General features: G+C 40.5%; 1 protein-coding gene across 2 annotated transcripts; it reads right to left on the minus strand.

Moving 5' to 3' along the window:
* Positions 1-13,091: 13,091 nt before the first annotated feature.
* LOC143879985 (threonine synthase, chloroplastic-like) lies at positions 13,092-18,660 on the minus strand. Of its 2 annotated transcripts, XM_077382726.1 has the most exons (3): positions 17,862-18,660; positions 15,944-16,910; positions 13,092-13,498 (listed from the first exon to the last, which is right to left on the minus strand). In XM_077382726.1, exons 1-2 carry the CDS (start codon positions 18,450-18,452, stop codon positions 15,981-15,983), a joined length of 1,521 nt encoding a protein of 506 aa, XP_077238841.1. In that variant the 5' UTR covers positions 18,453-18,660; the 3' UTR covers positions 13,092-13,498; positions 15,944-15,980. The 2 variants fall into 2 exon arrangements, with proteins under 2 accessions (XP_077238841.1, XP_077238840.1); XM_077382725.1 differs by lacking the exon at positions 13,092-13,498 and having other exon boundaries at positions 15,720-16,910; positions 17,862-18,659.
* Between the last annotated feature and the right edge of the window lie 4,435 nt (positions 18,661-23,095).

Raw genomic sequence — 23,095 nt, forward strand, 5'->3', positions numbered from 1 at the left:
ATGTGCTTGTCTGTGCCATTGCCCTATATCCAGCCTCTGCACTGGACTTAGCTATAACATCCTGCTTCTTACTCTTCCATGAAACAAGATTGCCACCTACAAATGTACAATACCCAGTGGTGGACCGTCCATCTGCTGGGGATCCAGCCCAATCTGCATCAGAGAAGCCTTCAACTTTCATATGGCCATGTCTTCTGAACATCAATCCCTTCCCTGGAGCCCCTTTCAAATACTTGAGAATATGTATCACCGCAGCCAAGTGAGACGTACGTGGAAAGCTCATATACTGACTGACAACTCCAACAGCATATGAAATATCTGGCCGAGTAACCGTGAGATATATAAGTTTACCGACAAGCCTGCGATACCTGCCAGGATCCTCCAACAACTCTCCTTCTTCTGGAACGAGTTTCACATTATGATCCATGGGTGCAGAAGCTGGTTTAACTCCAAGATTGCCTGTTTCTTTTAGTAAGTCCAAGACATACTTTCTCTGTGATAGGAAAAAGCCTCTAGAAGAACGAGCAACCTCTAGCCCCAAGAAATACCTGAGCTGACCCAAATCCTTAGTAGAGAATTCCTTTTGCAAGAAGGTTTTCAAACGATGTATACCTTGTGAATTGCTCTCTATGATGATTATGTCATCCACATAAACTATCAACAAAATACACCCAGTTGAAGAGTGATAATTGAAAACTGAGTGATCCACTGCGCATTGTTTCATGCCAAAGCGCATGACTGCCTACTGAATCTCCTAAACCACGCACGCGGAGATTGTTTGAGGCCCTAGAGTGACTTGCGTAGGCGACACATGTAGGAGGAAGTCTCCCCCTGAGCAACAAACCCTGGGGGTTGCTCCATATACACCTCCTCAGTCAGGTCGCCATGGAGAAAGGCATTCATCACATCCAGCTGATGAAGAGGCCAGCTATGATTAACAGCAAAAGACAGGAGCACACGTACAGAGGGAATTTTCGCAACTGGATTAAAGGTCTTAGTGTAGTCAACACCAAAAGTCAGAGTATATCCTTTCGCGACTAACCGTGCTTTTAAGCGCTCGACAATACCATCAGGGAAGTATTTGATGGAGAAAACCCACCGACAACCAACAGGACGGGCACCAAAGGGTAGGAGAACCGGATCCCATGTGTCATTACTATGAAGAGCGCCCATTTCTAGGTTCATTGCATCATGCCAGCCAGGATGTTCAAGAACCTCAGTCACTGACTGTGAAGACAAAGAGGAAACAAAGCTCTGGAAGGTATTGGTGAGCCTATCATAAGAAACAAAATTCGAAATAGGATGTGCAGTGGAACGGGATGTCGTACGAGATGCAATAGGAGAATCAGAAACAACAGTGGAAGGCGGAAGAGAAGATACCTGAGAGCTGGAGAGAGGGATCATCGGCTCAGAAGATGATTGTGCGAGAGGAGGTAGAAGAGACTTATCTGTAACTTGGCGTCGCTGATACTGCTTCGTAATTTTAGGAGGAGCTAGCTTCTCCAATGTGGCAGAAGAAGTAGAATCTGCTAAAGGTGGCTGCACGGAAACAGGAGATGACGGAAGATAAGCAGGTAGATCTGGTAAGAGAAGCGATACCTCGGACTCGAGAGAAGAGGTGAAAGATTCCACACCATGTTTGAAGAATGCCTCAGACTCAAAGAACGTAACATCGGCTGAGACAAACCAGCGACGCAGACGAGGGCTATAGCAACGATAGCCTTTCTGCGTACGGGAATAGCCCAGAAAGACAACGCTCAGATCGAGGATCGAGTTTGTCACTGCCAGGTCCAAGGTGATGAACAAAACAAACGCATCCAAATACACGAGGTGTCAAAGGAAACGGTTCCTTACTAGGAGATAAAATCTCGAAAGAAGAAGCACCCTCTAAGACGAAGGAAGGTAATTCGCTAAGAAACGCGTCGTGAGAAGGGCATCACTCCAGCATGCCTTAGGAACACTCATCTGAAAAAAAGAGTACGACCTACTTCAAGCAAATAACGAAGTTCCCTCTCAGCAACACCATTTTGTTGAGAGGTGTACGCACATGAAGACTGATGTAGAATCCCATGTTGGGAGAGATAGGATTGAAAGCCATTAGTATCAGAAAAATATTCCCTAGCATTGTCAGTACGAAGACATTTAATATTGCAATTATATTAATTCTTAATTTCAGAGTGAAATGTGTGAAAAGCAAAGAACACGTCAGATCTACTTTTCAGTAAATATAACCAGGTCATGCGTGAGAAGTCATAAATAAACACAATAAAATACTGAAAGCCAGTACTATATGCGGCCCTAGAGGGCCCCCATACATCAGAATGGACTAATTCAAATGAACTAGACACTCTACTAATGACCCGGAAAGGAAACGACACACGTCGGTGTTTCCCGAGTTCACATGACTCGCACTGAAAACTAGAGAAAGGTCCGGGAACCAAAGATGCCTATTGTAGCCGCTGAAGTGAAGGATGCCCCAGGAGACAATGCCACTGAAATGTATCCACGGAGCTATGTAAGACAATAGGCGACCGGCAGTCAAGACGATAGAGTCCATCTACCTCATGACCCGTTCCAATCCTCTTCTTAGTCAAAAGATCCTAAAACAAGCAATAAGATGGGAAAAATGCGACAGAAGAGTGAAGAGATTTAGTAATTTAGCTAACTGAAAGTAAACTAAATGGTGATTTTGGGACACATAAAACAGAAGATAAAGTAAGTGCAGGATGAGGGGAGACATGACCAACACCAGTGATAGATGTAGTGGACCCATCAGCAAGGGTGATAGACTGAGAGGGAGACGAGGAGCGAAAAGAATGAAGCTGAGAAGAGTTACCAGTCATGTGATTGGATGCGCCAGAGTCAATAATCCATGACCCTGAGCTAGATAGAAGGGTAGTGGGTGAACTACCTGGCTGGGCGAAACCTGCAGAGAGAGAACAAAAACTGAGCCTCAGACGCTGGAACTCCTCATAATCGGTACGGGATAATGTATAGGTGGAATCCGCTGGCGCAGTAACAAAAGCAGAGAGAGCTGAATCTGAAGCAGAAGCAGTAGTAGCACCCACGTGAGCCGAGCGTGCCTGACGAAGCTCGGGATGCAGGGTATAGCAATGGTCAATATAATGTCTCTCTCGCTGATAGTGAGTGCAAAAAGAACAGCCACGGCCATCACCAGATCGATCACCACCACGGCCTGCACGGCCACGGCCACGACCAGAGGAGGCCCCACCACGAGGCGGATGAGTACTGCCATCATAGGTCGCGAGAGCAGAACCATCAACAGGAACAGATATCACTGGATCACCAGGAGAGCACTGCTAGACTCGGGAGTAAACCTCAGTAAGGGAAGGAATATCGCTAGAACCGATAATCTGCTGACGAAGGTGCGTGTACTCTGGACCCAAACTCTCAAGGTACTGCACAACACGGATCTGATCCCTCTGACGGGCCGTGGTAAGGGGCATGTAAACATCAAGCTGCTGACATAGGCCAACGAACTGGCTGTAATGGGTGGCAAGAGGGAGATCACCACGGCGGAAACACACCCACTCAGAATTGGTAGAGCAGATCCGACTAATGTTTGCCACGCCAGAGTAAAGAAGAGTAACATGATCCCAGATCCGTTTCACAGTAGGCAGAAACATCAATGGCACAGAGACGTGAGGGGTCACACTCTGCCACAGAAGGGTACAAACAAGAGCATCCTCCTGTTCCCATCGATCAAAGGCGGAATCTATCTTAGGAGGAGGATCACGACGAATGACGTGGGCTTTCCCATGGGCAATAAGATACTTCTCGACGGCTGCTTTCCACGTAATGTAGTTTACCCCATCCAACTTAACAGTAGTAATCTGTGAGAATGATCCATCCACAGAAAGATGTGGTGGCGAAGAAGATGCCAAAGAGGGTGTCTGACGAACAACAGGAGTCACTCCTGATGAGGGATTCTCAATCACTTCCTCCATAATAACAAACAAGACAGAAAACAGACAACCCAAATAAAGACGAATAACAGTAGATAATTGAATAGGTGGGTAAACTAGGGCAAGCCAAGAAAGCTAGACACGGCTCCAAGAATGATGGTCATCGACGAAGCTTGACAAGACTGAAGCCATGAGGCACAAAGAGGAGCCGCGAAGACAAACAAGAATAAGAAATAGGATAGGAGATGAAGATCTAACACATAAAAACCAGGAAAGAGTTATTTCAAAAAAAAAAAAAAAACAGGAAAGAGTTTTAGGTTTTACAGAGGAATGAAAGAAAGAGGAAAAATTATGTGAGCTGAAAAATGTGGGGGTGGGGAGGTTACAAATCAGTAGGGGGGGGGGGGGGTGGGGGGGATACAAATCAGTAGGGGGGGTGCAGGCTTACCTGCGAACCCAGGAATTGTGGCTGGAGGTAAAAAAAATTGGGGGAGGTGATCACAGCCCTAGAAAGAAATTTCCAGGAAAGAGATTGTGTGTGTGTGTGTGGGGGGGGGGGGGGGGGCAGATCGCGCGTTCCAAGAAAACTTTTTCTCACGCGGGGGGGCAGATCGCGCGGTCCTTCCTCAGAGGGGCGGGGGGCAATAAGAGAGAGAAGCAGGAGGGGAGCTGCGCAGGGACAGAGAAGGGGTGGCGACGGGGTTTTGGATTAGGGTTAGGGTTTCTCGAGGAAAGCGAGAGGGCGTGGGAATAGGTTTTTGAGTTCGTAGAAGAAGAACAAAGGAGAGGAGAGGAGATGGGGAAGTGAGGGTTTAGGGCTAGGTGAGGGAGATGGAGAAGATGAAGATGAAGGTTAATGGAGGACTCTAAGAATCAGAAAACCATAAGGCTTTGACACCATGTTAAGAGAAAGTTTAGAGAGAAAAATGAATGAGTTAGGGTAATCTCCCCCTGACTCATATCTTTATACTAAAACATAAAGAACTGTACAAAGTCCTAAATGCCCTTAGGCAAGTTACATATTCCAACAATATATATATATATATATATATATAGAGAGAGAGAGAGAGAGAGGAATTTCATATGTGAGGAGCGATCTATCTTCCCATTACTCTAAATGCAGATTACAAGTTGATATATACATAAAGTCCCCAATGACTAAATACCCTCTAGAAGTCTAGTCAACCATATCTCATGGATTTAATTTCTACCGAAACCGACATGCAACAAAAAAAAAATTGTTTCTACTTCCATCCCCACCGAAATATATATAGAAAAGAAACGCACACCGAAAACAAAATCATAAGCGTATTAGTGGTATACTATATCAATATACTTTACATAATTATACTTAAATGAATTGAATGTAAAGTATGATGTATGTATTATGTATAAATGTTTATATGAAATAGATGTGAAATGTGGTATGTTCTGGATTATAAAACATGTGTGACAAGGCATGTCACTAGGTGTTAGAGGTTATCAAACCATTATGGATGGTTGTATTGCCTATGTGGTAGTTTCGTCTTAAAATTCTATCATTTGCATAGATTTTCAAATGTTTCCATGATTTTACAGGATTTTCACAGACATTGCCAACCGAAAACAAAATATTTCCATTTCGTGGCAACCAAACCAAAACCGACATTTAAAACCTTGCTTTTTATAACACTCCCCCACAAGCTGATGTGCTCCTTAGAACATGGTTAGCCTATCTACCAAATCCATTTCATAATCTGTATTGAGCCCTTTGCTAAAGATATTTGCAACTAGATCTCTGCTTGACACAGATAAGGAAAAGATTTCACATTCTCTACTTTCTCCAAACAAAATGAAACACAGACTCAATGTGCTTTGTCCTGTACTGAAAAATGGATGTTGGGACAGCTTTAGTGAACTTTTATTATCACAGCAGCGTCAGAATCAGATCTCAGGTAATGTTCCTGCAAGAGATTTAACAACCACATGAACTCAGAAGAAGTGGATGTCATAGATCGATATTCCGCCTCTGAGATCTAGTTATTATCCTTTATTTCTAGCTGCTCCAAGAAATTAAGCATTTGTTCACCATGATGCAATACTATGCAATTGAACTTCTTGCGTCGATATCTATTGCCCAATCAACATCTAAATATCCTTGCACCCAACTTCTTGGCATGATTTGCCCCCATAAAATAAGTCACAATCTAATGTGCCTTTCATAAACCTCATAATACATTTAGATTTAGTTTTATGTAAACCTATTTCAAGTGTTAACGTATTGAAAAACCCGGTTCATTGCATGACTGATATCTGGTCTGGTAAACGTAAGGTACTGTAGGAGCCCCACCATTTTGTGATAAGTACAAGTGTATCAAATCTTCTCACCTTCCATTCCATTGAACTTATTGTAGATCACGAGAAAGGTGACCGGCTTGCAATTCATCGTGTGGAATCTGCTAGGGTGGTCACCCACATACATTTTTATTGATAATAGCATGGGCCTTAGTCCCCTTAAACTCAACCCCTACGAAGTAGTGCAATTCACCAAGGTATTTCATGTCAAAGTTTCCTTTTGAAGTATTTTCATCCTTTAAATTTCAAGATCATCATTGTCAATGATAATTATGCCATCCACATATAAACCAGGATTAACACTTTGATTATTCGATTTGGTCTTCTTGCACCCCTTATTTTTTAGTGCCAGGTGTAGTCTATTAAACCGCGCTCTACATGTTTGTTTTTTTTGCATTCCATATGTGGCTTTCTTTAATCTGCATACAAAACGTACTCAACCCCCACGATTTTTTCCCTCTCTTTCTTCTTCTCCTCTCTTTTTTCCTTCTTCCATACGAATTCAGTGATGTGTCGAGACTTCAACACGTTATCGGAGCATGGCTGATCTTGAACAAGATTCAAGAGAGATGTCCATTAATTTGAAACCCTAAATTTTGTTTTATTTTATTTTCAAAAGCCTAGTGTCATTTATTCCCTCGTCTTTTGGTTCTTCCTTCCACTAACGGATCTGAGGCCATGGACTAACTCTCCACTTTTTTGTTCTCTATTTTGTCTTTTGGCTCTCCCTTCCACTAACGGGTCTAAAGACCTTAGACTAATCAAAGTCGGTGCATCATGGATCTTATTGTCTTTTCTGTTATCGCAGTCGTTGCAACTTGAATGTTGTGTCCGATCTCCAAACCCAATATTCATCCTCGTTTTATCAAAACTATAGCCCTTTCCTGAATCCCACACATTTGAACCCTAATCCCAAAACTCTAAGCCCAAAGATATATAAACTAGGTCATGCTTAGCCAAGCAAATAAACAACCTTGCAACTTATTCATCTCTCCCACATTTATTTGTATTTGTACGAGTATTTCACATTTACAATGAAATTTACGAAGATTGATCCTTGTTTTTTATTATGCACAAAAGCCATCGGAATCCCTTTTCCCAAAACCCTACGTTCCACCATTCGAAACCCTAAAATCTTATTCCTCGAAATCTAATCCCAAAATCCTTATTTCCGTCATTCAAAACCATAAACATTCACCATATCATTCATCAATTCAACATCCTACATTTTAGTCGTAAGTGTTTCTTTCAACTACTCAAAACCCTTACCGATCAAAAAAAAAAAAAAAACTACTCAAAACCCTAATCCCTCACCCTATTCCTACGAATTCGAATCTATCAAATTCTCCATACATCCTAACCCTATTCCATCCCTAATTCACACCATTTGAAACACTAATCCCTCAATATATCCCTCATCAATTCGACATCCTACATCTAAACCCTAACCCTTTCCTTCCACTAGCCAAAACCCTAATCCCAACCCTATTCCTACCAATTCGAACCCATAAACCCTAACTTTCATATTTTTAAAATGGTATTAACTCTCCCCGTTTCTATTCGCAATATCGGTTCCCCCTCCATGCAATTATAACCCTAGTTCAAACCCCTAACTTCACTATTTGATTCCCAAAATGGTCCTCCTTCGATGTGATCCAGTCCTGACCACATGCTATTTTCTATTTTGGAGACTTTTAGTCTGCGTAGTTTCTATTTTCAGTACTCTTCCTATTTTTGTCTGTTACTGTTTAGTCTGTTTTTGGAGCCTAAATATAGGGGCTGTCCACATCATCTAGGGCAGACACCACCCCATCTCCTATCTTGACCATTTGAGCCTAAAGTGACTTATATCCCTTTTATCATTAAGTAGAGGCATTCAAGTCACTTAATCTTATGAATTAACTCAAGTTATCTACATCCTATTGGCAGGTAGATAGGGCCCACAACTAATCCCCCGCCCTAACCCCTCCTCTATAAACACCTTGTGACGGCCCTAAGCGAGAGAGATTTGGTGAATTGCATGAAGGCCCCCACCCCCTCCTAATTCCATCCGCACGGTGGATTTCGCCACTTTGACGCTAGAGGGGAGAAAACCCTTTTGGCACAAAGGTGAGCTCTCCCTATCCTCCCTCCACTTCTTCCCCTACCTGTTAGTACTCTTTCTCTTTCCTCTCTCTTCTTTCTTCTCTTCCTTTTCTTCTATTATCCTATTTCTCCTCCTCCCTTTCTACCTTCTCCTTTCCTACTTTTCTACCCTTTTTCTCCTTCCTGTGGTTCCCATATAATTACCATCGGAATGCAATCCAATATTGTTCCAACCACAGCCTCCTTCCTCCCTCCCCCCCACCCCCCCCCCCCATCTCCTCACTTCCCCTCCTTTACATCTTTAACACCTTCTTTTCTGTCCTATTTCCCTTGAGCTGATAACCTTGCTGGTTGTAGCTCCTCCACTTCCCTTTTCAACTTTCTCCTTGACTCTTCTCCCACCTCTTGACACTTATAGGCACTATTCCCATCAAGAGGACTTTTATACTGTTCGAAGGACCGCACCATCGATCTATTCGTAGTCATATATTGTCTTTGGATGCGGTTACATGTCATGCTAGTCACCTTCTGCTTGGGCCTTCACATGATCACCTCTCCGACATATTTTTCCTCTTGGACGTGATCTAGAGGTGTCGACTGCTATTCTTCGGACTGTTCATGTCTTCTCGGCTTCTCCCCCATCATTCTTGGGCCTCCTTTATACAAGATCCGAGGGTGACGTTATTACCTTTCGGGTAAGATCTGACTTTTTGATATTCTCAGCCCATTAGACCTGATTTTGTGAATCATCGGTACTCTTACCCCATCGATCTTTGAACCTACTTTCTTCAAGAGAGTACCTACCCTAGATAGGAGGTTATTTGGGGCCCTAGATTTTCCACATCTCTCCTTATTTTAGATTGTGATCAGACCTTATAATTGATGCTGCCATATTTATATTTCATTATCAATTGGTGTGATCTATTATTTGCAATGCGTGTTTGGGTAGAACTTTAAGCTTATTCTATAATTATCTCAAGGTTAAAGTAAAGTAAAATTTCCTAGCATGAATTGATTAACTTCTTGAACGCCTAATCTGAAAGAGGGACTGATTTGTACTAATCTACCTGGAGATTCACCCATCAACCTCCACAAGGTTCTCCGGTATAATCACAAGCCCTTTTGGTTTGCACCAAAGCGGTATTAGAGCTCAGAGCTCAAGTCCATTATAAATTTCAACCTCAAGTGTTTGCTATAAATTTCAGCCCCAAGTGTTCGGTAAAAGTCCAATTAGAGTCACCCTTAGGTACATGCTTTTGGCAGTTCATCTTGCGCCCTCTAAGTGTTCAACGAAATTCCTCTTATAGTCTAGTTTACTCGTTCCCGCCAATCACGTATCCTTAGGCAAGAGTTGAGTCTCTAGTATTGTTTCTAGGACGCTGGCGACTCCACTGGGGAAGCCACATGTAAAAACGTCCAACATGGGATGAGATGGTTGGTGACATCATATATGTTTTGAAAAAATTAATAAAGAAAGAAAAAGTTATAATTAGAAAGGGATAGTATGGTCAGGTTACTAAAATGGCCATAACTTTTTACCTTCTAGTCCAAAAAATTGATGGGGATCTTGCGAGGCCGGTTTGTGTGACCCAATCCAGTGAAAGTCAATCCATTAAAGTCAAACTCCAAGCATTGTCATAGATTCTCCTATCATCATGACAACTAAGAGATGTGTGTTCATCGTTATTATTGTTGATAGGTTCTTAGATGTGACATGTTTCATGACGATTTGTGTAGTTAGGTTCTCCGAAGTGTCCCGTTTCTGAAGAACTTTATGGAGCATATTAAAGACTACGCTTCAATTGTGAATTACTTATCATCCCCGGGTGAATGGGCTTGATGAAGGTGGTCAATCGCAGCTTAAGGAGTTTACTAAAATGTTTGGCAACTTTGAGACCTCATCAATGGAGCTTGATTCTGCCGAATAGAATTTGCATATAATAGTTCCTTCCATCCCTAAACCCACTGGTCAGTCGCCATTTGTGACCATTTACGGTTTTTCCATTCCCTACCTTCTGGATCGTACCCCTTCATCTTACCCCGGTTGATGTACCGATGAGGCCGAAGATCTTGGTCATCACATCGAAGAAGTACGACAAGAGGTGATGGAGCAGTTGCACGCAAGCCATGATCAGTACCAGGTAGTTTTAGACCAGCATCGCAATGGCCATATATTTAGCTTGAGGACTCTAGTGTGACACTCCTTCGACATGATCATTTTGCCACCGGTCATTCATCCTATAAACTTGGGAGATTCCAACGAGACCTCCTTCATAGCTTCATCTTCTGAAGGTTTACCTCATTACCTGGACATCAGAGACACGTCGCGAGTATCGATGGTGATACTTAGTTTGTTGGCAAAGGCGATCAGGTTTGTGGCTAGATGCTGTACTGATGCGATGCCTCTGTGAGGCCATGTTTCAGCATGTAGCAAATTTTACTCAACGAAGTGGAGTACTTCTCAACCAGGGAAAATTGATGTGATCCAACCCTGAACACATGCTACTTTCCATTTTGGAGACTTTTAGTTTGAGAAATTTCTATTTTCAGTACCTAAGATAGTTTCTATTTTTAGCACTCTTTCTAATTTTATTTGTTACTAGTTTTAGAGCCTAGATGTGGGGGTAGTGCCCATCATCTCGGGCCCACACTACCTCATCTCCTATGTTAAGCATTTTAGCCTTTTTCGACTTATATCCTTTGGTCATTTTTTAAATGGTCCCTGTGGTCATTAAGTAGGGTCATTTCAGTCATTAATCTAAAGACTCAAGTTATTTATATCTTATTGGCTGGCAGATAGGACCCACCATTAATTCCCCCTACCACCTCTATAAATAGTCTCGTGATGGCACTAAGGGAGGGGAATTTGGTAAATTGCATGAAGCAACACCCACCCCCCCCCCCCCCCCCCGGCCCCGGCAAGGTGGATTTCTTTACTTTGATGTGAAAGAGGAGAAAACCCTTCCGGCGCAAAGGTGCTCTCCCTATCATTCTTCCTCCCTCTACTTCTTCCCCTACCCTCTTCTCTTTCTCTCTCTCTCTTTCCTCTTTCTCTTCTTCCTTCTACTCTTCCTTTTCCTCTCTATTTTCTCCTCTTTCTCCTCCCTTTCTTCTTTCTCCTTTCCATCTTTTCTACCCCTTTTCTCCTTCCCACGGTTTCCACATCATTACCATGTGTTTGGGACTGGAGCCAACAATTGTTCCAACCACAGTCCCTTTCCTTCTCTCCCATCTCCTCTCCTCTTTCCCTTATTCTTCTCCCCCTTTTTATCTCTCAATGTCTCTGTTTTTCCTTCCCCTCTTATTGTTTTCTTCCAATCCATACAATCTTGCAGTCTTCTTGGACTCTCGGCCAGCAATATTGTAGCTGCCCATTGCCGACAACCTTCCACCTCCCCTCCTTTACATCTTTGATACCTTCTTTTATCATCTTGCCGACAACCTTCCACCTCCCCGCCTTTACATCTTTGATACCTTCTTTTATCATCTTTTTCTCTCTGGTTGATAACCCTACTGGTTTTATCTCCACCACTTCCTTTTCCCGGTTTCTCCTTAACTCTTCTCTCGCCTCTTGACACTTACAGCTACTATTCTCATCAGGAGGATTGTTATTCTCATCGGTGTTACATTGTTCGCGGGACTGCATCATCAATCTATTGGCAATCGCAGTATATCTTTGGAAGCGGTTGTGTGGCATATCAGTCACCTTGCTTCCTGGTGCTTCACACGATCACCTCTCCGACATATTTTCCCTTTTGGGCATATGATCTAGAGGTTTTGACTGACGTTCCTTGAACCGTTTAGGCCTTTCGGGCTTATCCACCATCATTCGATATCTGAGGGCGGCGTAATTACCTTCCAGGTAAGATCTGGCCTTTTGATATTCTCGGCCTATTTATGATTCATCAGCACACTTTACCCATTGACTTTTGAGCCTATTTTATTCATAAGATTACTTAACCTAGATTGGACGTTATTTGTGGCCCTAAATTTTCCACTTCTCTCCTTATCTAAGATTGTGATCAGACTTTATATTTGTTGTCATACTTACATATTCACTATCGGTTGGTGTGATATATTATTTGCAATGCATGTTTGGGTAGAACTTTAAGCTTATTTTTTAATCATGTCAAGGTTATAGTAAAATTGCCTGGCATGAATTGACTAACCTCTTGAATGACTAATCTGAAAGTGGGACTGATTTGTGCTAATTTATCTAGAGATTAACCCATCATGCTCCTTCAGTATAAAAACGAAACCTTAGGGTTTGCACCATCCTTGAAACCCTATGCCTTTTTCTTGTATTATAATGAAAAACTAAAAGAATAGAATGGGCAATTATTTTTGTCAATGCAAGAGAAAAAAAACATAATATAGCATGTCATACCACTAAAGAAACTAAAAACAGAGAAACTCAAAATACTGTACAAGTTGTACCTGGAATGGAAGCTCTTCGCCCCCACTATATATTTTGAGCTGAGGAACATACGCAAATGTAAAGATAATTCAATTGAATTGTCCCCATATACAAAAACTCTATGATGATATTACCCCATCCAATGTTTTGACATATAATTGTTAACCCTGAAATGTTAAGTTGTATATGCACTGACCAGAATCATGTAGATAAGGACATATGCTGTAATGTATGGTGGGCCATGAAATCCTCAAATATTTTGTATCCATGCAATATATAGTGGAACAAATGATTCACAGAGTAAGAGACATAAATCTCAAAATCCCATAGAACACCGACAAAAACCTCACGCATAGTCATTTATATCTCAAATAAAAGATAAAGTCTATGAATAGAAATGTTTTCTGAACAGCTTTGTTCCCAAAACGGATAAACAAAAAGCAATGATGTTTAGCAAAGTACAAAAGACGTTTTAGAGCAATATCAAATATTATCTGAATTGATGCTGCAATCAAATTCGAGGAACTCTCACACTAAATTGATGCTGCAATCAAATTTGATCTTCGAAATCCCTGCAAAAGTCAGTTTGACTTACGTACTTACTTCCTGTTGATTTTTTTCCAGGAGTTTGTTTTGGAGGAGTTGAAATAATAAGCTGTGCATTTGATCATGTATTCGTCTTTTCTGTCGGTTTCTCACATTCCACATTTCTTTTTGTTGACAAATAATTGATCACCTGCAATTGTTTTGATTATTTATCCTATCATAAGTTCATTTTTAATGATGATATAATATAAAAATATAGTAATGCTAATAAATTATGCGAAATTTAGTGTCACACCTGTTTTGACTTGAATTTGCTATATTTATCAGCATCAAGTACTTTTATCACAGTAAAATTCTACTTTTTCGCTGAGAAGTTGTATACAGTGACTCTTATTTGAAAGAGATAAGATTGGCCTAGTAGTTTTTTAAGAGCATCTGGCAGAATATATGTTTCTTCTTGCTGTCATTTTATAAAAACATCATATGAATAGTAAAGTATCTCGTCTACGTTTGATTACATATTATGTTTATTTTTTCTTTTTCCTCATTTAAGGATTAATAAAGACGTGGTCACCTTTTGTTCGAGAATTTTTATCTGAAAAACAAGGAGCTCAACGATTTTTTCTGCTTCCTTGTCAAATAGCACAAAATTTGTTACTTTTGTGCTATCTTCAACATCAACTTCCAATCTATACCATTCAAAAAAAAAAAAAAAATCAACTTCCAATCTATACACGTAATTTATTATTGCTATTAAATTTAAAAAAACATATGTTAACTAATCAACTTCTCCAATAGCTTAAGCTGTTGGAGAAAGGCATTATTTATCTTTTATATTTTAACACTCCCCGTCTGGCCCACTTGGCAAACACGTGCCACATGTGGTCCCACTTTGGGCCGACCATCGCATGTGGATTTTTGCTATCCGGGAGGTTTGAACTCAAGACCTTTGGCTTTGATACCATGTTAACTTACCAACTTCTCCAATAGCTTAAGCTGTTGGAGAAAGGCATTATTTATCTTTTATATTTTAACAACATAAATAATTTAAGGTTAAGTTCAATAATTTTTTTTATTTATCTCATCATTGGGAAAGCGACTTCCTTTCCACATATGTCACAACAAAAATTTGAATTGCTTGGTCTTAATTTCCTCCAGCAATTATTACATGAGAGATGTGCAGTCATTCAGAGCTTGAACTTTTATGATAGTAGCTTTGCAAAAAAATGTTGTATCCTGATTTTTCCTATGTTAGTTTTAAGTAATGGCCTTTAAATATATAGTATATTAGTATTGCAATTTTTAAATTTGATTTGTTATACCCGTCTGTCGGATTCTCTGTTGAAATTTAATATCTTTCGCACTTATCAATTGTCTCATTGTCAGCAGTGATGGTCTTTTTTGGTAGCTCTATAGAACAGAGTGTTTCTTTTGTACCGTAACACTGTATAACATGTAATTGTTAATTTTTTCCAAATATTTTGTTAAAAGTATAATCTTATATTTTATACATCCGTTTGAGCTCTATCACATATGGAATGTATTAGTCCACATATATCTTTGCAGAGTTTGTAGAAGAGAGTGATATAGTCCCTGAAAAAATTGAAGTAAAAGAGTAGTTTACACTATCTTATTAAATTTGAACATGGCAAATTTGAAGAATACTTCGAGCTTAGGTTACATACTCATAAATTTTCTGACAGTTGTTGATGGGTGACAATAATTATGACAGGCTCATAATCATAGAAGCAAATTTTGATGCAGGAGCATCCCCTGGTTCATCACATCAGCCTAGACATGAACATTAGCAAAAGATTTTTATTTTTGTTTCATCGGTCATGGTGGTAGTTTAGTTATTTTACCATTTTGGAGTCCCCTGGTAGTTTAGATTAGTTACATCGGCCTAGACATTACTTCGATTTCTGTCAACAAAATATAAAGCACAATAACACAGTGAAAATTCATCAGATTAAGACTACACCTCTGGAGATTTTGGCTTTACAACCAATTCCCGCATCATATGAACAGCATGTTCAGAGTCTTTCTCAAAGATAATAAGCAATTAGCACCATAACATATACCGAGCTTCGGAAACTTGATGGTCTGCTCATCAATTCCACTTAAGATATTGAAGTGTATGAAGGATGACAGACACGCATGGCCAGTAGCAGAAACAAAAGATTCCTTGCAATTTCTTACATGGAGTTCTAAGTATAAGCAGTTACAAAGCACACATGGAAAAAATGGAAATATGCAGTTTTCAGGCTCCTAAATTTGTTTAGCATCCATTTTTCAAGCAGAAGTTTGAATGTAGCATATATGCACACAGTAAAATTGTCACCAGCTGATATTGCAAACATAAAGAGTGCACAATTGGGGCCTTAATGCACCAAAGAAAAAAATCAGTGTAGTAGCTTTCCCCAAGTATGAGCATTTATTCCATTCAAAAAAAAAAGTACAAGCATTTATTGAACAAAAAGGGCATAAATATCATTATAAAATTGGATAGGCATAACAAGCTAGTTTCTCAATCAAAATCCTAAGGTTCGAGATCCTATAAATAGGCAATCAAGAAGGATTAATAAAACAGGGAAGCAACACAATCAAGGTAAGTTGTTGCATAGGCTAGACTTACAAAATCTTCTGAGATGATTACTACACCCCATCAACACTCAAAGAAAAGCTAGCTTCTTCTTCAGAACATCCATAACTGAACTAAAATCAGCTTTAACATTCACAGGCGGGTTAGAGAATTGACAAGCCATGTCAGGGATCTCCTTTGAGTGGTAATCAATCTTAGACTGTGTAAACTTCAATCCATGAGCTGTACTCACAACCACCGTCCGATCGTTAGGCCCAATCACGCCACTCTTCCTAAGTTTGATCAGTGCTGAAAGTGCAACCCCTGTGTGAGGACATATAAACATGCCGGTGAGATCTGCTTGGGCAGAGGCATCCATCAGTTCCTCTTCAGTTGCTTCCTCGACAATCCCATCAGAGCTCCGGAGTGCAAACACCGCCCTATCGATAGAAACCGGATCTCCTATCTGTATCGCAGATGCGAAAGTGGAATTCGCCTTCATCGGCTTGAAATCAGACCAACCCGCCTTGTAATGCAGGTAGAGCGGATTGGCATTCGCCGCCTGAGCGCAGACAAGTCTAGGAATACTATCCACAAGACCCAATTCATGGCACATTTGAAACCCCTTATAAAAAGCATAGATATTACCAAGATTTCCACCAGGAACGATAACCCAATCGGGCACTTCCCAGTCGAATTGCTGCAAGATCTCAATGGCAGCAGTCTTCTGCCCCTCGAGCCGCAGACTATTCAAAGAATTTGCTAAATAGATGGGTAATTCAGCAGTTACCTCGCGAATTAACCTCATACAACCATCAAAATCAGTGTCTAGGCTAAGGACTAGCGCACCATTGGCAATGGGTTGGACTAGTTGAGCAAGGGAGATGCGGTTCGCGGGGAGGAAAACGATGGCTGGGATTCCGGCGGCGGCACAGTAGGCTGAGAGGGCGGCGGAGGTGTCGCCGGTGGAGGCGCAGCCGACGCCGACGACAGGGCGATTCATTTTCCGCAGGCGATTTACCTGTGAAATAACCAATTACTCAAAGCTTAAGTGGTTACAGTTGGTGTTATTTAATCAACAAGGATTTAAATTTCGGTTTCGGTGTCGGCTTTCCGGTGGAAATTTCAGCCGAAATCATCTAAAATTCAGTAAAAAATCAGTTTTTTTTTTTAATTTCAGTGGAGATTTACAAAAATTAGGTAGAAATCTTAAAATTTTGGTTGAAATTTTTAAAATTTCGGTGGAAATTTACAACATTTCAGTGGAATCTAACCGCGCAGTATCTGAGCTCAAGCTCAGAAATTCTATCTGAGGTAGAGTTTTTATTGGGCATCTCCCATGTAGTTTGACTCATCCAAGCCATTCACTCCATACTTCCATAGAAGCTGACATAGATAGGTTGTTCCTAAGAAACCATCTCCATAGGATCCTCCTAACTGTTCGATCTGTAGAGGCACAAAATGGGCCATTTTGTAGACGTCCATTTTAAACCTCCACAGATCAACGCTTACCATGATCCTACGAAGATGATTTCTTAGGTACACCCTATCTATGTTAGGTCCTATAAAATCAATATCTAACATAACTCAAACAACATAGGTAGCCACCCTATTTAAAAACTCTACCTCAGAAATTCTATCTCAGCTTAAGCTCAGAAACCATTTACAATTGTAAATAGCCCGGCGAAATTTTGGAATTTCAGCCAAATTTTGCCGGAATTTCGCCGAAATTCTGTAAAGAAGTGATTCAATGTACTTTATATAAATATTACTTATTTCTTGCTTGAGAGCGAAAGGGTTTACTTAACGGCGAACGAACGAATGAACGAAGTATCAAGGAGTTGTTGGGTTTTGAAACCAGGACCTACAGTGAGTCAATAGCTCTTATACCAACTGAAAAAACCAATTACTCCAAAAAGCTTAAGCAGCTGTTAGAGTTAGTGTTATTTAATTATTTATACTTCAACATTACCTGGCTAACTAGTACGGTCATGCCCAAATCCTTGAAGCTTCCAGTATGGCTAATGCCACAATGCTTAACCCAAAGATCAGACATGTTTAGGACTTCTTTGCCATAACGTTCGGCCCAGAAAAGATTGGAATTTCCCTCAAAAAGACTGATTATATGGTCACTGTCTATACCAGGAAGGACCCACTCCTTCTTGCTCCAGACGCCAGAGCCATAAGGCCAGGTAGTCTTCCCTACGCGAGAGTCAAATAAAGATTTCCAGTAGTTTCCATCAAACTTCTTGAGAGCATCCATATCATGTTGGACATCGAGTAGGCCACCGGATTTGCCCCGGTAGATGATGTCGTCGAGTGAGTAGTCTTCAGTGGAGGAGGGATCGGCCTTGAAAGGGACGTATTTGGCGGAGAAACCGTGGCAGTCGTTAGTTGGATTTTGCCGCCGGGCTTCCTCCCGTATGTTCTCGTCCGGGTGCCGGCGTTGTTTCTGCGTGTCGGAGGAGCATACTACGAAGGATCGGCTTCTGGTGGGGTTGTAGATGAGGTGTTTGTGTTTGGGTCTGAGAGAGTAAGGAGAGTTGAGGAAAAACGTTGCCATTTGGATAGATTGATAGATAGCCGCCTCTTCTTTATTTTTCTTCTACTTCCTCTCTTCTTGATGATCACCAGATTTCGATTTGGGCCGATGCCGAATTCAACTTTAGGTCTCCGATTACAATTCCAGAGTGCCGAAATTAGGACTGCTGTGAACGTGTTGGGTTTGGGTTTGTGGCGTTTTATTTATAAGCGAGAGGAATGCTAGGGTTGGGATTTGGGAAGCCTATCCAAGGATAAAACAAGGGAAGTCGTATATTCGTCCCCATCTTTTAGTTGGGACAGCCCCATCTAGTGTATTTATGACCGCCCTTTTACACTAGAAGGGGCTGTTCTAAGAGAAAAAAAATAGGGGCGAATATATATCATTTACTTAAAATAAACCTGGCTTGCTAATTTGCTATTGCCGTGGAATGGCCAAACAGGGCTAACGTTCTACGGAAAAATAGAAAACCTTGGATAAGTTGTTCAGGGATTGTCTACCCTGAGATTGGTTACCCTGCTTGTACAGTAGACCCTAGTCATTATTCGGATTGTTTTCTCGCCTTCCCTTTCACCTCTAGGCTGGTACAGTATAAACCGCAGGCACACCTAAACAATTAAGGGTGATACTCGGGTCGGGTTGGATCAAGTTGAAGCCTACCCGACATAACATTACCTCGACCCAACCTGACTTAATCCAAGCCTCGAGTCAATGATGGTCAACCCTAACCCAACCCATCTAAACTGTTTTTTTGTCCAAATCTAGTCGGGTTGGGTTTGGGTTCATCTAGGGCTAAACAAAAGAATTACAAGAAAAAACATAACCCTGAGATAATCATGATAAAATTAGAGGGCGGAAGTCGGGTTTGGGTCGAGTCAGGTTGCCATGGCCTCAACCCTAACCCAACCAGAATTTAAACAAGGTTGGCTTTTCCTAATCCCAACCCAACCCGATGAAATGCCAAACCAACCTGAGCCAAAATGGAGTTGAGCCTGTCGGGTTCAGGTTGAGCCCGACCCAAGTTGCAACCCTAAAAATGTTGCTCAACACAGTCGAATTGAAAAAAACAGATGGTCTGATGATTGAATTGCACCTAGTATGCTCCAGCTCGACTTCAATTATCATATGGAGTCAACCATCGATTCATTTTAGCTATGCTAGCTAGCTAGCCTTTTGCATTAATGTAGTGCGAAGGGAAGATAGGAAGCCTATTCAATGATTGAATAGCAAGAAAAAACCCAACGACCTACTATTTCCACTGTTAGACAAGAGTCTGGTGTTGTTGTCATGCCTGTATCTACCATTGGTATTACTACCATGCCAGAGTCCATGGTTATTGCAACAACCACAACGGATTCCATTGAAGCGACTGAAGAATATTTCCTATGCACCTACGTATGGTATGTGCTTTGAATAGCAATATTGTTCACTTGTATGTACCATGTGTAATATTTTCTAAGATGGTATCATACTTTCTTATATCTTATATCTTATCACTGGATTTCTATATTAAGCATTAGAAATAAGAGAGTATAAATTAGCAACATAGCAACAACATTAGTTCCTAGTTTGAGCAATAAGAGAGAAGAGATTATAAATTTATGGAGCATTAGCCCCAGCTGCAGTTTAAAAAACAAGTCATAAAATCCCGTAGTTGAACATGGACAATAAAAACTATATAAATTTAGTCATTGTGTTACATGCAACAAAAGATGCCACTTGAGGCGTAAGATGTGAAAGGCATGTCGGGCATGATAAGTCTAGAAGGTTGCTATTATAATTAGGAGAATAACGTTAGTAGATTGCTACTATTAATCATGAGAATAAGGTTGGTGGGTTGTTACTAGGATTGATTGTTGCTATTAATTAGGAGTGCTCTTATTTAGGAGGACAAGGACGTGAAAAGTTTGTCCTATTTGTTAGGATTGTTTCCTGTTTTATTGGTAAATGGAGTCCACTATATATTGCCTGATCGTAATTGAATGAAGAAATTTATTCCAGAAATTGTGTTTTTTACACAAGGAGACCATTCCCTAGAAGTGGGTCAAGAGGCTGATCTTCCCTCTCAAAAGACTAATCGCGTTGCGGACCGATTCGAGTTCATAACACACTCTCATATTGGACAACAAAAAAATCACATTAGTAGATGTTAGGATCATATGAGTAGTGTGATTTTTGGGCCACCGGATAGTAATTAGAGCAAGGTCTATCAAATGGACTATTTGAACCAAGCAAATGTGAGGCCACTATGTCATATTGGGCGCGTCTCATTATGACATTATACTATGATTTCGGTGTGTCAAGTATGGATTTGGCTTTGCCCCAAAGAAATCTAGTTACACAGTCCTAACCATATGATTTGTAAGGGCTTTCCTAATGGGTCTGGAATCTTGCCTATTTAGTTTATAATCTTCCATTTGAACGAAATCAAATGGCTATCATTATCTAATTTGCAATGTCATTTGGGTCCTAGCCAGCCCATCAACAACCCTAATAGTTGAATAATTTGAGCATTGAACAAGTGGACCAAGTTTGTAGTATTACTGTGCCTTATGTATATCCTAGGAACTAGGATGGGTAATCCCAAAAATTTTGTTTTTGTGACTGTACTTTTTTGTCGAACCATAGATGTATCTCTTGAGCATCTAACAATGTGTGCTTACCATATAACAACTCTATCTCTAGTAGTTCATACTTATACTAAAAATTATAATCCTCGTTGTACCAAATCTTCAATAGTGGAATCCCTCAAGGAGCAAAATTTGAAAAGAGTGGAGCAGGTCCTGTTTTAAAGACCGAATTGCTTAAAAATCCTTGTGTGCACTTTTCTCTTTTGGTACATCTCTCTCTGTCTACTTGTTCACTCAAGTTCATATCATCATTACATTGATTGTTTAGCATTTGCTTCAACTTGCACATCCATATTTGTTTAATAGGCCAATTGCCATCTCAATCAAGTTTGTGAATGAATTAGAGCTTGAGTACAGAACTTCACTACTTACTCAACATAACTAATACAACTTGATTAAGTTCAATACAACTTGGGTGAACTTGTGAAAGTTTCAAAAAGGTAAAATTTTGTGAAGATAACCAATTCACTCCCCTCTTGGTTGCCAAACCGGGAATTCATCCTCAAAATCCCAAGAAATTGGAAAATGACCCAAATGTAGGGGCTTGTCGACCGGACCACCGCGGTCGACCAGAGTCCTCAAAACAGACGCTCTATAGGCGGGTTAATTAAAATTGATTTCCTAACATGCCCCTGTTCATTTTAAATCATTACACGCAATTGTGAGTCCCAAACCAATTATTTGACTCAAATTATAATCAGTTTGGGGCTCACAATCAGTTGTCACAATCTAAAACGACGGCCAACGTTTGGTGTGGAGGGAGTGGGCAGATCGACCCTCTCACCTCCCAATAAATCTCTCTCTCCACCCACTGCCAACTTCACCCTCATCTCCACTTTATAGACACTTGTTTATCATGAAAAACAATTCTTGGCAGCCAAATGTGCCCTAAATGAATGTCCATTCATCCATGTTGATATCCCCCCTATACTGGTGCCATATAAAAGGGAAGCTTCCATCTCTTTTCTTTTGCTAGTAAATAATAGAAGAAACACAGTATGTTGACTTTTTGACAAGGCTTCAACCCCTCTCACTCCTGACCTATGTTAGCAAAAGCTAGTATTTTTTTTTTCCCAAAATTCTACATTTTATTTCTGTTGTTTTTCCAAAATATTTCTGTTGTTATTCATTTTCAAAAATACTTGTGAAAGAAGACCTCATAGAACAGGTGTATCTCCCCCCATGATTTTCTCCTTCTCTTAGTTCTTCTTTCTATATGATCTTCTCGTTAGTGATATTCGTAATGAATCTCCGGAAATAACTGTTTTTCAAACTCATCCTGAGCTATTGAGCAAAATTTAATATCTATTAAATTCAGATCTAGTGTTGAATGTAGAAAAGAATATCTTTAAAATGTCTAAAAGGACACTGATATTTGCACTCTCATGTTTTGATAATGGTATGAACCCACTTGCATTTTATTATTTAACCAGCTATTAAAGGCTCTTACAATTCCCGAGAGGGAAATGATATCCCACCCCCCTCGTACGGATAAAATCCCCCTTTTGATATTATTTGTTAAGTTTTAAAGGCAAAAAAAAACGTTAAAGGGGGTCAATTTATCCTCAAGCAGTGAACCGTTCCCTCATAAACCGTTCGGAGGGGGGCGGATATCATTTCCCCTCCCGAATACCTTTAAGCAACCGATTAATGAATGAAAGACAAAGCGAGTTCGCCTCATTATCAAAACTTGTTAGTTCAAATATCATTAATCGTCTAAAATTATATCTAGTTATAAATAGGGCGATGATATTTTCACCCTCCAGTACCCAGTCATCCCCCATTTAACGTGAAAAAGAGTTAAAGTTGCCCACTGTTCACCTTATAAGGGAAGCGAATGTGTACTGCAGAGGAGGTGAAAATATATCATCATATGTTCACAATACTTACAGCAATACAAAAAATAAAGTCTCTTTTTTCCCCTCCTAGAAAGCAAGAGATGAGATTATGACCCTATTGGCCATGTCAACACTAGATAGCTCGGTCATAATATTTTCCATTTTGTGTATAATTTTAGGGATTTACTAGCTACCT

The sequence above is a fragment of the Tasmannia lanceolata genome, unplaced genomic scaffold (assembly GCF_043159265.1).
Source record: "Tasmannia lanceolata isolate RefF3 unplaced genomic scaffold, GAP_Taslan_0.1 ptg000006l, whole genome shotgun sequence".
In the NCBI taxonomy this organism is placed as follows: domain Eukaryota; kingdom Viridiplantae; phylum Streptophyta; class Magnoliopsida; order Canellales; family Winteraceae; genus Tasmannia; species Tasmannia lanceolata.

What these genes read in the sequence shown, in the direction of transcription:
- LOC143879985 (XM_077382726.1), bottom strand. Translation starts at nt 18,452, where the DNA reads ATGGCAACGTTTTTCCTCAACTCTCCTTACTCTCTCAGACCCAAACAC. An exon ending in TGACCGTACTAGTTAGCCAG is followed by an intron (nt 16,911 to 17,861) that starts GTAATGTTGAAG and finishes GTTATTTCACAG; the next exon opens with GTAAATCGCCTGCGGAAAAT.